The sequence below is a fragment of the Anoplopoma fimbria genome, chromosome 8, assembly GCF_027596085.1.
Source record: "Anoplopoma fimbria isolate UVic2021 breed Golden Eagle Sablefish chromosome 8, Afim_UVic_2022, whole genome shotgun sequence".
Taxonomy (NCBI): domain Eukaryota; kingdom Metazoa; phylum Chordata; class Actinopteri; order Perciformes; family Anoplopomatidae; genus Anoplopoma; species Anoplopoma fimbria.
Window position 1 is genome coordinate 13,776,385 of NC_072456.1, and position 14,875 is coordinate 13,791,259.

General features: G+C 39.5%; 1 protein-coding gene across 4 annotated transcripts in view; it reads right to left on the reverse strand.

Moving 5' to 3' along the window:
* Window positions 1–1,194: 1,194 nt before the first annotated feature.
* kank3 (KN motif and ankyrin repeat domains 3) overlaps window positions 1,195–14,875 on the reverse strand; it is a 28,810-nt gene continuing 15,129 nt past the window's right edge. For all 4 annotated transcript variants that reach the window (XM_054602754.1, XM_054602753.1, XM_054602751.1 and 1 more), the window contains 10 exons: window positions 14,297–14,379; window positions 12,210–14,003; window positions 11,316–11,406; window positions 10,844–11,077; window positions 10,448–10,538; window positions 9,692–9,911; window positions 9,085–9,227; window positions 7,019–7,219; window positions 4,882–4,980; window positions 1,195–4,223 (listed from right to left, as the gene is read on the reverse strand). In XM_054602754.1, coding sequence (XP_054458729.1) covers window positions 4,161–4,223; window positions 4,882–4,980; window positions 7,019–7,219; window positions 9,085–9,227; window positions 9,692–9,911; window positions 10,448–10,538; window positions 10,844–11,077; window positions 11,316–11,406; window positions 12,210–14,003; window positions 14,297–14,333 — 2,973 coding nt within the window. In that variant the 5' untranslated portion in view covers window positions 14,334–14,379 and the 3' untranslated portion in view covers window positions 1,195–4,160. The remainder of the gene's footprint in view (window positions 4,224–4,881; window positions 4,981–7,018; window positions 7,220–9,084; window positions 9,228–9,691; window positions 9,912–10,447; window positions 10,539–10,843; window positions 11,078–11,315; window positions 11,407–12,209; window positions 14,004–14,296; window positions 14,380–14,875) is intronic.

Sequence of the window (14,875 nt, forward strand, 5' to 3'; positions counted from 1 at the left end):
GCTGATGGTAAATGTAGTCCACTTAAGAAATATATAGGTCATGCTATTTCTAATGAGAAAGCTGATCTCTCCTGCTGCAGAGCTGTGCCTGCATGAACCTGCTCTCTTTTAATCTAATAAGTATACTAAATAAACTCCTAAAAATGACAATAAAATACATATTCTTACTTCCAATGTTCTTTGTACTTTCGTTTTTTTCGGTTTAACGTTACTAAATTCAAGTTTCTCTTTTACACTGAACTAAGAACTAATTGCCTTGTTTACTCATCGTTAACAAAATAAAACTCACTAAACACAGCTCGGTGAGTTTCTCCACTTATCTAAAAATCAGCAAGTCTGGTTTGGTCAAAATAAATCCTTAATTCACAGAGTAAAATGTGAAAATGTGTCGGCTTCACACTCCCCCCCACTGTATCTCTCTGCCCTGCTGGCTATTGCAGCCCCCTTGTTTGAGGCTCTAACTCCGTCTTTGGAAGCAGACCATTTAGAAAAATGTAATGACAAAATCACCAAAAAGTCGCCTTGCTAGTTTTGCTTGATTTTAACAGATTATAGTTGGGGTCCGAGGTCTCCCGCACACCTCTATACGAGTGAGGGGGGAACTTCCATGCATAGTAACGCACACACAGCTTGCTTTGTCTGGGTTGGAGTTGGCAACAGCATCCAACAAAAACTTCCCACTCATACATTCTTTACAGCATAATGAGTCCATTGCTGTTGTCATCGGAGGGCAAGGCGGTTCTTGTTCTCAGCAGCTTAGATTCTGGAGGGTCTTCGTCGGCTATTTCTTCCCCACAGCAGCTGGAGAATGAGCCGCCTCTCTCCGGCTGAATACGGCTGAATACCCAAATCCATAACATCTTCAGCACTCATCATTTGGGATGCCAATTTAGCCTCCAACTTTCTTTTTTTAGCAAAAGTAGCATCTCACGTTTTATCTGTGAAACACATTGCAATGCAAACGCGGTTGTGTAACATTAACTGCTAAACTATGTTACCATGTACGAGTTAAATTAGAATGATAGACTTCTAATCTATTCCTCTAAAGATATACGTGTTTTTCTCTTCACATATGCATCCTATATGTAAGGACTTGCCATCTCATATATGCTGTCTACCACGTGCGAGTAGGGAAGAGGTATTTATATTGGTTTCAATAAAAAATGAGTGCGGCCATTCACAAATGTTTTGTTCATTACGATTTTATTGTAGATTTTTTTTATGACAGACAAACATATGAAGACAGACATAATGTCACATACATGAGCAAAGCTATTGTATAGACAAGACAAAGCAGTGAAAGAGGGAGGCAGAGTGTTACAGTGTTAAATCATTTCATGCATGTATTTCTATTTGACGTATACAAACACATGCATGCACATGATCTTCCATCAATACATGCTTTGCTTCACATAAATATTCTTCTTTTTTTACAGGACCAGACAACGTGGTTGGGTCCAAAGGTTTAAATTATCAGACCAATAATGACCTTGTTATTTTACAAAGAGAGGAGGGAATGATGTTGTGAGTCCAGGAATTTTCTTATTGTGACCCAAAAGGCATATCCTCCCCTGTCCATATATGATAAGGATGAGGCAGCTTTTACGATACTTATAAGGTTCAGATATTCGTCAGGCCATTATTTTAAGTTGAAACAATTTTAAAATTTTCCAGTTAAGACATATTTTCCTGAAACTTGAAGATACCTGCAGTTCTTCACTTTATCTGCCGGTATTAGTTACTCTTAACCTGGTTCTGGTTCTGTCCAGGTCAACTGCAGGCATACATGAGCTGACCACGTGTCAACTGTGCTTCCATGGTAACAATAACTGCCAGAGGTTGGGGACAAAAGTTCTGCACTCCACAAAGGTACCAGACTCAACATTTTCAGAAAACCATCCATGGAAAGCTGTGATTTATGTTTTACATTTACAGCGCCATATTTTTTAAAGCAGAGTTTTAATGGAATAAAGACTGTAAGTCAGTCAACATTGTCCACATGATGACATTTGGAGCATGACGATAGTACACGCAATTAGCTCTTTGTTTTATAACAGCTTGGTGTTGTACTCTAACAAGAATCAGTTATGCATAGTGTTCCACAGATTTTACGTGCATGGTGCCTTTGTGAACTTTTCCACATTTTTTTCTTCCTAATACTATTTCATGGGTTTTCCCTACATCACGTCACTCAGTCTCATGTTTCACATGAAGTGTTGATGTTTCCAATTTTGATATGACCAAGATCTTTAACTAACTAGGTGTGTGAATCTTCACTGACTCCACGATTTGATTTGATTATGATTAACCTGTCAACGATTCAATTGAAAGAGAACAGCTAATACTGGATCTACATCTTAGAATAGAAAAATGACCACACCTCTATAACTAACCGTAACCAAGTGGTTTTAGTTGCCTAAACCAGGAGTGAAGTGACATGGATAAAAATCCTTACTTACTTAATGATATGTAAAATGAATTTGCATAATAAGAAATAAAAAAAGGTAATATTAGAAAATCATCCAACCGACCTCTTGAATTGCAAAATTGCCTGCAATTTTCTTATACACCTATACATACTAAAGGGATAGCAACACGGTATTAACAGTATAATATTATGATCTATATAGTCTGTCCAAAGATATTTAAAGGCATTATAGAAATTACAGCAGAACCTGCACAGAAGCAGAAACAAGAATTAGATCCCTCTAGATAAATTCAAAATAACCAAATAATGGATTGACACTCATTTTCTGGTTTATTACTTGTGACTGTCACCAGACACCCTCATGGGGGCTTGTATACTAATAAGACCAAGGACACTTTGGCAAAGCTGATCTACTTTGTAGATCCAGATCATTGATACAAAATGTATCAAAATCTAGCATCTGAGATAAATTCACAAGCTAGTGTGTGATATACACATTCATGCATCAGTAATTATATTTCAATAATATGATATACATTGTTGTTAAATGGACTTTTGTTACTTTACGTTTATATTCATGCCTGTTATATATATAATTATTTCACTACTGGTAACATAACAAACCCACAGCAAAAAAAAAACTTGCTCCATCTGTTTCGTCTCTATTAGGATGTACAATATATAGCACACTCTAATATAGTATTGCTTTTTGACACAACATAGCCACAGAAAAGCCCAGGTATGAATGTAAGATACAAATAATTCACAACAAGCATACTGTCATGTTAGCTTGCTAAACACTGAGTTTGGATGGCAACTGCTAGTAGAAAAAAATGTAGCAAGCCCATAACTAAATGATCCAGTGCATAAGAACTTTTAGAAGAAAGAGATTTCACAGTTCACTGATAGTCTTTGTGAACGCCACCTTCACTTAGTGCAAACAACAGCTCATCATTTAAAACATGTTTGTTTTGTTTGCGGAAACAACTGCTTTCCATCAACCTTTTATGTAAATATGTTTATTTCAGACATGATTTGATATATATTTATATATATATATATATTTATATATGAACATAAAATGCACAGACAGTTAGTGCAGACTATGAAAGTGAAGAGGTTCACAGATCAGTTAACCAAGGCAGGACAGAAAGAGCAGAGGGCCACACACACCGGCTGTGTGATGATGTCTAAAGCAAACACCGGACATGCAGACAGTAGTCAGATAGAGCAGCCAGGATGCCTTACAAGAGAGCCTTTGATACATTTTCAGCACCGTCAATGTTTTACTTTAAGGTTTACTAAAGACAGTGATGTAATTTGAAATATCTTGTGATGTCAGTGTGTGGGCTGACACGGACAACTATGGTTGCAGGTTTTTTTTCTATGTGCATCATATCCTACCGGTGTGTGTTGCTCTTTACAGTCAAAATATTAGTGGAGTGCAAATAATTAATACAATGGTCTCATCTCCTGTAACAGAAAAAAAAAATCAAGCGCTTGAGACCTCATTTAGATATGCTATGAGCTCTTATTAGTTAAGTATATTATATAACCATTAACGACTTTTATGGAAAAATAATATTCTCATATTAACAATACTTATAAAATGCAGGACATGTGGCAATATATAAATACATATATGTTTTAGTAAATTCCAGTGGAGCTTTTCACAGCTCAGATCCAGTTATGTTTGCTGGTCTGTCAGTCTACATTTGCAGCCATGATTCTTTCAGTCTGAAGGCCAGGACTTGTGGGAGCTGGTGGGGCTCCTTGGCTGGGCTTTTGGACTCGCCTGAAAGACATCAAACACATAAAATAATTATTTATTCTGCAAGGTGTTACATTTTTTTTAAATAGTTTGAACTGCTCGGAGCATTAAATCTTTACGAAAAGGCTACTTCATTGTTGACTGTTACTCATATGTTATTTAAAGATACATTTGTAATGACATTGTAAGTTTAGATTCATTTATTGGAACATTTTTAGTTCTGAAGTAACAATTTAATTATTCAAAAACATTAGCTTGATAACACCTATAGGGGTCAGCATTGCCCTTCAGTCAGTGCTGCCCACACCCCTTACTAAAGCCTGGAGCGCTGCCAAGGAACTGACATGACCCACTTTAAAAACAACCGACATTGCTCACCATGCAGTTATGTTGTGAGTGTGACCTGAACAGACTTCAGCCTGCTTACATTTTCCCAGCAGATTACAAACGGTTGGCTTTTTAACCTTTCAACTTGTGAAACCAAAAATTAACCTGCCAGCTAAAAAGATGTACTCGACTCAACATTAAAACTAAAGGGGCCTTTGCATATTGCTGTAATAACGGCCATACTCTACATAATGCTGTAACTTTGTTTTAATAGTCCTTTTACGTGTCTCTTTTTACAAGTAAGCCTACTCCATCTCTACGGAGGAGGAGGAGGCGGGTGGGAAGGAGGACTCACCGCAGGCTGGGTCTTAGCATAGTTCATATGGGCGTAGAGCAGCACAGCTGTGTCGTTGTGAGACGCCTCCAGTGCGATGGACAGAGCATTGCTGCCATCCTACAGACGGAAGAGAGAGGGAGAAACAGATGCAGTAGAGAGAGTGAAAGTGAGTTTATCAACCCTTAAAACACGAGAGAATAGAGAACTTAACAGTAAGAGACGGACCCTGTGATCCACATTACACGATCATTCCTTTTTCACGAGTGTATCTGTATCTTGTGATGGTTGTTGGGGCTCACTCATTCTCCTCAGTAAAGTCAAAATTGGCCTGGAAACAATCCCAACATCCATTCATCCTGCATCCTCAGCATTTCTTTGATGTAACAGAAGGGAATGTAGAATAACAAATATGGTAGGTTCATGAGATCCTGTGATTTTGACCCAATAAAATAGTAGTAAGGAGTAATAGAAGGTTTCATGCAATGTTTGAAAACCAGAAATTGAATCTTATTCTACAGCTGAAAAATTGACTTGACTTACTTTTCTGCAACCAGATCAATATGCTGTGTTTGATATTTGAGGTATAAAGGTACAAAAACATCCACAGGTTGGTGTGTAACTCTGTTTAAGGTTTAGTACATTATCAGTACAGAGTAGAAAATAGAAAGGGAGGATTTTTTTCTGTTCTCCTCTGTTTGTTCACGTTATGTGTTTATGTAATATCAGCCGATACGTTATCTGTTTAGTTTTTTGTTATCAAAAAATAAATCAGTAGGGAGCGTGACTACTGGGAGATTAGTTCCTGGAATACTTAAGCTTCTACTCATTTAGGGGACAAAATGGACCGAGTTACACACTTCACAAACATTATGGTGATGTGTAATAGACGCATTCATTGAAGCCGTTTTGAATGGCTTAGTCTATTTGACTGTCTCCGTTTTTTGAAAAATGTATTAACCCAATTCACATTGGCACAAAGTTTTCATTCATTCCAATTTTGGTCCACTGTAGCTTCAACATACTGGAAGCCGTAAGGGATACTCACCCTAACTAACCCAACCAGCATGGTCTATCTAACAAGCCGTTCTAGTAGAACTCTCACACTTTGGCATTTTTGTTCCACACATCAAAGACTTATTCAGACAATATTATGCCATTCAACAAAATATTATTTCATACATTGAATACTGAACCAAATGTTGTATATCCTTACACCTCTAGTTAAAAGCATGCATACTTGACTTCTCATAGTCATGGTTTGTCATGCTGTTTTTGTGTTTTCAGAGTACAGCGGAGGTGGGGGCTTTTCCAAATATTTTCCCTCCCCCAGTCCACCTCTCGGTCCAGCTGTGCTGCACTGAAACACAATCCAGGAGCTGCCTGCACTGAATGGTCAACTCATTCATGGCACAGATGTGAATGCTCAAATATCTGTCTGCTTGGCCTCTCTTCAAGCATTCAGAAAAATCCTCTGTGACAAAAGATTTCTGCTATTTGAGGAAAGGGAACTTTCCCACTGACAAACTGCTGCACTAAATCTACAACCGTTTGATGCAGTTGGTGAGTAATATAAGTCAATTAGTTGACATAATAATAAATCTTGCCATGTCTGGATCTTTCAGAGTCTAAAAGTATCACTGAGGATTTTTATGGGTTTTTTTAGGATGTAAACAACGGCTGCTGACTTGTGAATGGGTCATGTGAGGAAGTATGCAGAGACTCGTGTAAGAGCCTGAGTAGCATTGTGTCTGAAATCTGCAAGTCTGCGGTTGTGAATACAGGAGTTGAGGGTTTTTAATTCATCCCTTGGGGTTTTTTGAGTACCGCCAGTGACTGTTTCCTGGAAACAGCACTGCTTTCAGTCGAAGGCATCTGAATTCATTTGAATGTGTGTCTCTTTAGCTCTCCGCGTATCTCGTTAATGAAGAAAAAAAACAAAACAAGAGATGCAGAAAAAGAAGTAACAAGGAAACTGCAGAGACCTTTTCCCAGGAGTAGCCATTTCCTGAGCACAGATTAAGCTGAATCCCAGACGAGAAAGTGCTCAGATTGTTTTAGCAGTCAGAGATCCAACAGTTGGCTTCATATGTAAGCTCAGGGTAAGTAACTGAAAGGTTTCCTCAATGAGTGCATCAGCTAAAAGTAAATGCCTTACATTATCAACAATGGATATGTCGCAACCAGGCTGTTCCAGGAGCAGTTTGACAATCTCAGCACGGCCATGTTCGCTGGCACACATCAGAGCTGTGGATCCCTCGTCGTCCTGCACGTTAACATCAGCGCCACACTCCAGCAGCGCCCGCACCATCTCCTGCCGACCATGGCTAACAGCTAGCATCAACGCTGTCTGGCCCGCCTGCAAAGGTAAAGAATGTAATTTCCTTATAAGTGAATACCATTTTGAGGAGCTTGTCTTATTGCACAGATTATTTATTAAGTACTGACAAAATTAAATGTGAGAAATATTGCAAAAACAAACTAAAAACAAGCCCTACCAACACTGACTTACTGATACCTATCCTACTGGTTCACTATCTGAAACAGTGTGAATCAGGAAATTGTTGACTTTCATGTAATAACTTACAAACGCATAAAGTTTCCTAAACACAGATGCTTTTTCTGCTTTTCAGCACAACCATTCTTAATTTTAAAGCTAAATGAATTCCAAAACAAGCGTTGACTAGTTGAAACTGAGTTTCACCACAAAACAATCACACCAAAGCAGATTGTTTGTGTTTACCAGAGATGTGCTCATAAGTTTCTTTGATATCAGTCATTCAGCATAAAAAAAACATAAGACAATGACAGATCAACTAAAGACCAAAAAAACGATTGATCAACTTATCGACTAAAAGGGATCAGCACTAGTTAAAAAAAAATGCGTCTTGGTATCAATCACCATGAACTCATCCATTGTCTTTTGTTCATTTATTCCACTTTTAAGAACATGGTAGTCCCTTTTAGATTTCCTTGGGAAAATTGTCACTTAAAACCTTCTTGCAACCCATAAAGGAATAGTAGCGAAGGGAAAACACTTAGATCAAAGGGATTCCCCTTTCCAAATCCATTATGGTGATTCTATGCAAATGAAAAAAGTAAGGGCAACCTTGGCCTAAGCCTTGTGTTTTGTTTCCCACAGCAACAATAACAAGTGCCAGTAATTGAATTTATAGCATCACTGCCTATAAATCCAGAGTCCTATGACTTGGCAGTGTGAGAGCCTGTCAGGCGCCGTTTTCAAACACAAACACCACCAACCTGATTAGATCAAGCAAAGAGATAAAACCACTTTAAAGTCAACAGATTCTCAGGAATGTGTCACGTTGGGCTACACATTTCTCTAACGCAATCTAACCTGTAACCAATTACTCATCTGGTTCTGAATAAAGACCTTCATTACAACGCAGGACATGCTCTTTTAACACTTCCCCCGTTGAAGTAAACCGGGAACAAAGACAGCTTTTATCCCCAGAGAACATGTTTTTTCACCTTTACTCAAACTAGCAACCAGGAAACAAGTAGATATTCATTGAAAACCTGTTTTTTGTTTTGCCTTACCTAAAAAGAGATTAAGTCAAATTGAACTTTATTGACTGTGGTTTTGTGTTGTTGCAAATGTGCTTTTGTATTTGAATGTCACACACTATAAATCAGCGGGGGAAAACCAAAGTTTAGATTCAACATAGGAATTCATTAAAAACTCAACGCTATCCAATGTATTGCTAGTAACAGAACAAATAAGTGACGTATTCACATCACTTACTGGTTCATATTTGGCTGAAATATGCAGACGTATTCCTTTGTTTGGTTTCATATTGAATGTTTTCACATTAACAGTTTAAATAAGATCAACTCTAACCAAGCCAGCTGAGCCAGGATTGACTCTTAAGTGATAAAATGCTTCAGGCTGTTGGAGCTGACTAGAGACTCACAGTAAGTTTCTGTGTTCTCGTTTTTGCATGCATGTTGGTCATTCACATTGCTCAGGTGATAGCTTTTTAAATGCAGAACTGTATCTTTAAAAACATTGTGTCACAAGTCTTTCAGCTTTTACAAGTGAACACACATATTCAGACCACGCATATGAGAGGAATGACTCTAGTAACAATGACCGTGGGAACATTGAAGGAGTAACAGAAAGTGTCTACAAGCAGCACTTCACAGTTTACAGTTGTGTGTGTTGTGTTCCCCCTGAACTGTGATGAACTGATGATGACTTGCCTGGCTGGCCTTGGCGTTGACATGGCCCTGACTGAAGAGCCTCTTGACCACAGCCATGTCCTCCTCCTCTTTCACAGTAGAGAGAGCAGCTAGCATGATGGCCGTGTACCCAGCCTTGTTCTGCTTATCCACAGAGCACACACCTGCAACGAGCACATGCTTTTATTAAAGTGTATTTAAATATATACGTGAGTGCACAGATATACAGAACACATGGCTACTTACAAATAAATGTACACATTTACACTCAGTTGCCAATTAACTAGGTAGGTACACCTAGCTAAAACAAATGCAGTATGCTCTATTCTTGAAGATATAATATGTTACAATCTGTTACACATGGTTTTATAGGGCTTATATAAATGTTAGCTTCTCCAACATCACCCGACTATAGTATAGTTTTTCTTTCACACCTAACACGCTGCAAGAAAGAATAGTTCCCTTTTTTTTCATCTGACAATAAACATTACATTAACAATATTTAAAGTCTTGAGCAGAAAAATGTGACCGTTTATGAATCTAGTAAAAATAAAAAAGATCATTATTGGTAATAACTGAATAAGAAATTTTAACGTGTAGTGTGGATTATTCGCAGAAGGTCCCTGACCTGTGTCTAGCAGCAGCCCCACCACGCCGAAGTTGGAGTGGGAGACGCTGTAGTGGAGAGCTGTGTTGCCGTTGCCGTCGGTCATGTTGACTACGTGCTCCAACAGCGCTGTCGATACCTCAGAGAACGCCATCAGATAGTCTGAGACCCGTGGAGATTGAGCCATCTTGGCGCTGGAGATACGGAACCACTCGAGCTGGACGGTGTGGGTGCTGGAGAGCTGAAGGTGACAGGGGGAAGTAATATATTATCTATAAGTATACATTACACACATACACAGCATCTGTAGGTAGAAAGTGATATAACTTTTACTCAGTGCTTTAAATGACTTGAATATATTTAGTCAAGTGCTGGAATAAAGTACAAATTATTTTAATTGAATCCTACGTTACACTTCTACTCTACCGCATTTGGCAATTATTGAACTGTTTTACTAACTTATTCGATAAGTAGCTACTTTTTTCATATTCAGTATATATTACAAAAATAAATAAATCAAATCAAATGATGACGTTTTATTATTTTATAATTGTTTTTCTCATGTTACACTCTTGTTATTGTTAAATTAATCTTATATTGTTTATAATTAATGTTTGCTAGTGCCGAAGATATATCTAAACAAAACAAAAAAACAGTCGCACAGCTTTCATCAACTTAAACTAACTATAAAACTAACTATAATTCCAAAAATGAAGTGGTGAAGTTAAATGTGTAACTCAGTGATAAAATGGTTTGAAGAAGCATGCAGGGACGCACCACTTCCTTACTCTTCAGTGTTTTGATGTCATCGTTCAGGTGATTCTTTAGAATGAGGCACGCTTCACGCATTTTTGAGCTCAGCTCAAATCTGCAACAAACACACAAATGTCTAAAGTTGAAACACAAAACAATTTTCTTCTTTCTGTACATAGTTTCTTTCTCTGCATTACAATTGTATTTTGATTTTACTATACTTGTGTTTATAATATATATGTGTATGTAAATAAGGAGACTTGATCTTTGTAATACAACATGATTTGGTTGAGTTCACATTTACAGCACTACAATTTATTCAGGACACCCATTTTCTGTTGGATCCCGAGCTTTAAGACTGAATTAATCGCTATAGCAACTAAGAAAATGTATGATTCCGTACTTTGTGTACCAACATACTTCTCTTTCACAGCTTCACATGAATAACTGGTGGCTCTCAGGGTTTCCTCATCTGTGTCACTCTCGTCCAGGTTGATGTTTCTTTCCTCCTCTGATGTTTCCTCCTCCAGAGCCGCCTCGTCCTCCTCTGTGCTGTCCAAGCACTCGCCTTCTCCACTTTCTCCAGAAGAACTCCCATCTTCCTCCTCCTCTTCTTCCTCCTCCTCCTCATCCTCACTGGATGTAGATTCATACCTGGGAGATACAAATAGTATATGCTGGAATACAGAGCAACTTATGCAGTTCACAATTAAGGCACTTTGATGGCGCTTTTTTGGGAAAACAACACTGCAGTTGGTGAGTAAAAAGGCTTTTGTGTCTTACACATCAACTTGTGACCTCGATCAAGTGTTATTTACTACGTTCAGACCACCTGCCGCTCTGGCACGTTTAGTGTGGTAAAAAAAATAAAACAAGGTTTTATGTTACTCACCCTCCATTCAGAATGCCAACAAACTGCAGGCTCTTCTTCTTCTCGCCTGAGTTACTCCCGTCCTTCCTCTTCATGATTGATTTCAGCATACCTGTTACCATAAAGGAAGACGATGGATCAAACAAAGACAAACACATAACTAGCACATGATGTAAACAAAATTATGTTATCAATCTACTGTTGGAGGATTGAGCCATCTCTTTAGTTTACCTTAATTTTTGTCCTTCTACTAGTACTAATTATAAAATCATTTAACCTTTTTTTTTTCTTTATAATTGTTCATTTTTCAGTAAATATATTTCATATCAGTTTGGGCAAAGCTTTATTTTATGCAATTTCTGAATAATTCATTTCATGGAAGGAACAATGTAATTTAAACTTTATATTGGAGGGAAAAAAAGAGACAATTTTCAATAGGTACACAGAATTAATTAATTAATAGTGTCACCTAGTGAGTATTTTAGTCAGTGCACAACAGGTCAACACGCATCTCAGCGTACAAGTGTCCACCTAAAACAATGACTTATATAATCACTTGGTTTTAAATGAGACAGTTCTTTCAGGCACACTCCTATTTCCCTTTAAATTTGTACCAGATTACATAGTCTGTAGTTACACCTAGTTGGACGTTTCAGGGAATTTATTTGATATTATTAAGAAATTATGGACTTTAGTACTGTCTCTTCATTATACTCATTTTGTTATCAATAATAAATAATTAACTCTCTCTACCATGATCCCCAGAATGCACTTACTATTGATGAGTTATATTTTTGCATCAATGTTTGAAAGACAAAGAATTCAAAATTTGATGCGTTTTGTAAATAACATTTGATGTCCTGCCCCAAATTAAGTTGAACCCTACAATGAAGCTAAATACCTGTAAGTTCTCACCTGTCTTGGAGCTGCTGGCTGCAGTCTTGTCTCCTTGGTCTTCCTCTTTCTGCTCAGCCATACTGACAACCTCTTCTTCTGGCGAGACCTTGTATTCAGCGATGGTCATCTGTCTCTTCTTAAGAACAGTAACTTTTTGCTCCTCCATCTTTTCCTCCAACAAGTTCTCCCATTGGCACCCAGTGCTGACCACTGCAACAGGTGCTGGCTCTGCTGTTCTCACTACAGTGTCAGTCTGGGTGAGTTGGTCGATCTTATCGGCTGTTAAGTTCTCACCTACACATGCATCGTTCACTTCAGGACGGCACGAAACTGCGGCGTGTTTTAATGCGCAAGTCAATGTCTCTACCTGGGCATTACTCATTTCTGGTTTGGCAAGAACCCCCTTCTCAGATGTGACTTTAGAGGTTTTCTCCTCCATCTGGACTTTAAGGATCCCCATGTCTTTGTCGGCCACACTCAATCTGTCCTCTAGAGCCACAATGGACTCCTGCTGGAATTTAATGGTGTCCTGTAAGGTATCAATCTCCCGCTGTGCTTCGCTGGTCAGCCCAAGTAGTGACTCTATAACCCAAACTCCAGCCTCTTCTGTCTCCACACTGACCTGTACTCCCTCCTCGTGAACCAGAGGGGCCTCTGTTCCTGTGCCTTTATCAAAAACATTTACCTCTGTGCCCTCAGAAGCATCTTTCACACCCTGGCTGTAGTAGAAAACAACAGAGTCCATTGGTGCGTCACCCCCAACAGCCACTGATTTCTTCTCAACAACAGACACTTTTTCTGGAGTTTTAACTAAAACTTTTGATGAAGGATCTGTAGCTTTCCCATCCTTCCCCTCAAATTTTTCAGTCAGCCTTTTCAGCTCACCAGATTTTCCGAGGCTTTTTTGTCCAGTTGAGATTGGTGTAGTCAATCGACTCTGGATACTCTGGTCAGTTTGAAGAATCTCTGTGGTTTGGGTAAATGACTCTGTGGACTGTTGCTTCTGCTGGGCCACCTCCTTGGCTTCTTTCTCCTCCTGCAGGGCTAACAGGAGCATGTCCTTCTCTGCACGAAGCTTGGCCACCTCTTTCTCAAGCGCAGGAACACCCTTTACCCTCTCTTCCATCTCCTTCAGCTGTTTCAAGGCTGTAGCCATCTGCTCTCTAACTGTCTGCAGCTGGCTGGGTGGAATCGGAGTCATTGTGGCTCCAACAGCTGGAGTGCTGCGCCCAGAGGTCTGAGGACTGGGTTTAGTCCAGCTACTCTGCAGCGGTTGAGTGGATGGAGTGGGTAAGAGCTTTTTTGGAGGATCTGCGAGCTGGAAGCGCCCACCATTCTGGTGCTGGTGAGTTTGTTCCTGTTGCAGCCGCCGGCTGGTTTCAAGAAGAGTCCGCTCCACTCTGGGGTTGCGCTGCGGTGGAGGAGGCGGCACTTTGGCTCCGGCAGACAGGGGAGGAACACCGAGGAAGGTCACAGGGGAAAGACGGAGCCCCTCACAGGGTGCTGACCCAAGGCGGTTGCGTGGTGGGGGCGGCGGAGGAGCTCTGCCATCCTCACTGGCCGGGGACGCCAGAGACTCTGTGGATGTCCAGCCACTGGTACGCCCCCCCACACTCCTATGGGAGGGTTTGACCCCTCTGCCAGAGCGGCGAGGGCCAACGGGTGCCCGACGGAGATTGTGCCCGTTTTCTATCTCTTCTACATATTTGAGGAAGTCCAGATCCAGCTGGAAACCATACGGGGTCTGGACGGAGTAGGAGCCTGACTGGTCAGCCTCCTCCTGACTGGAGTAGATGAATGGGGAGCCCAGATCTGAAAGAAGAGGACATGTGTCCGGACAATATGGCTACTATCTATAATGCTTAAAAATGGCCTGTGGAGCATACAAAAGTTTAGTTTACATTTCGTGATTTTCAGGCATTGGGTGGATCCTTGAGGTCTAACAAATGTGATAAATTTATTGCCAGTCTAATTAATCACTGAAATGTTTTTTTTTTTAAATCTTGAATTGTTTACAGTACATCCATGCCTACTGACTTGGAAATAATGGTATTCGTGTTTTAATATTAACCAACATTTAAAAAACGTGTGCCTTAGTTTCTTACCAGGCAGCTTTGGGGTAACTTGCACCGACTGAGTCATTTTTCAGGACTGGGACCTTTCAGCACCCACAGCTTCAAATACACACCTGGGTAAAGAAAACACAGTGTTTTAATTATTATAACAATTATACATCCGAATTATATAGGGCTTTTCTCAAAGTTAAACTGTAGGAAAAAAAGAACGCATGTTTTTAGTAAAAGGAGACAAAACAAACAAGTGGCTTCTTGCTCTCACTTGAATGGCAGACATAGATGTTTCTTTATAGAAGTAGTAAATTCAATAAAGTTCAGAAACGCCTAAAGGAGTTTTCTTTTGGCTCATTAACCTGTGTGACTCTTCAGCCATGTTGGAATTATGTTGAGCTTGACATCATCCGGTGCTCTGTGTGTTAGTGTTCAACTTTCAAGCTCTCTGCCTCTTTACTAGAAGTTACTTGAGCTGTTAGAGGATCTCTACAGTAAACTTTCATATATGTTTCAGTATGTATGTACAGAAACTTCTTGCACACAGCGAAGTTGACAGTCAGGGGAAACACCTCAGAACAAAGTCAACAACAAAGAGCTGAACACTCTTCACAAACC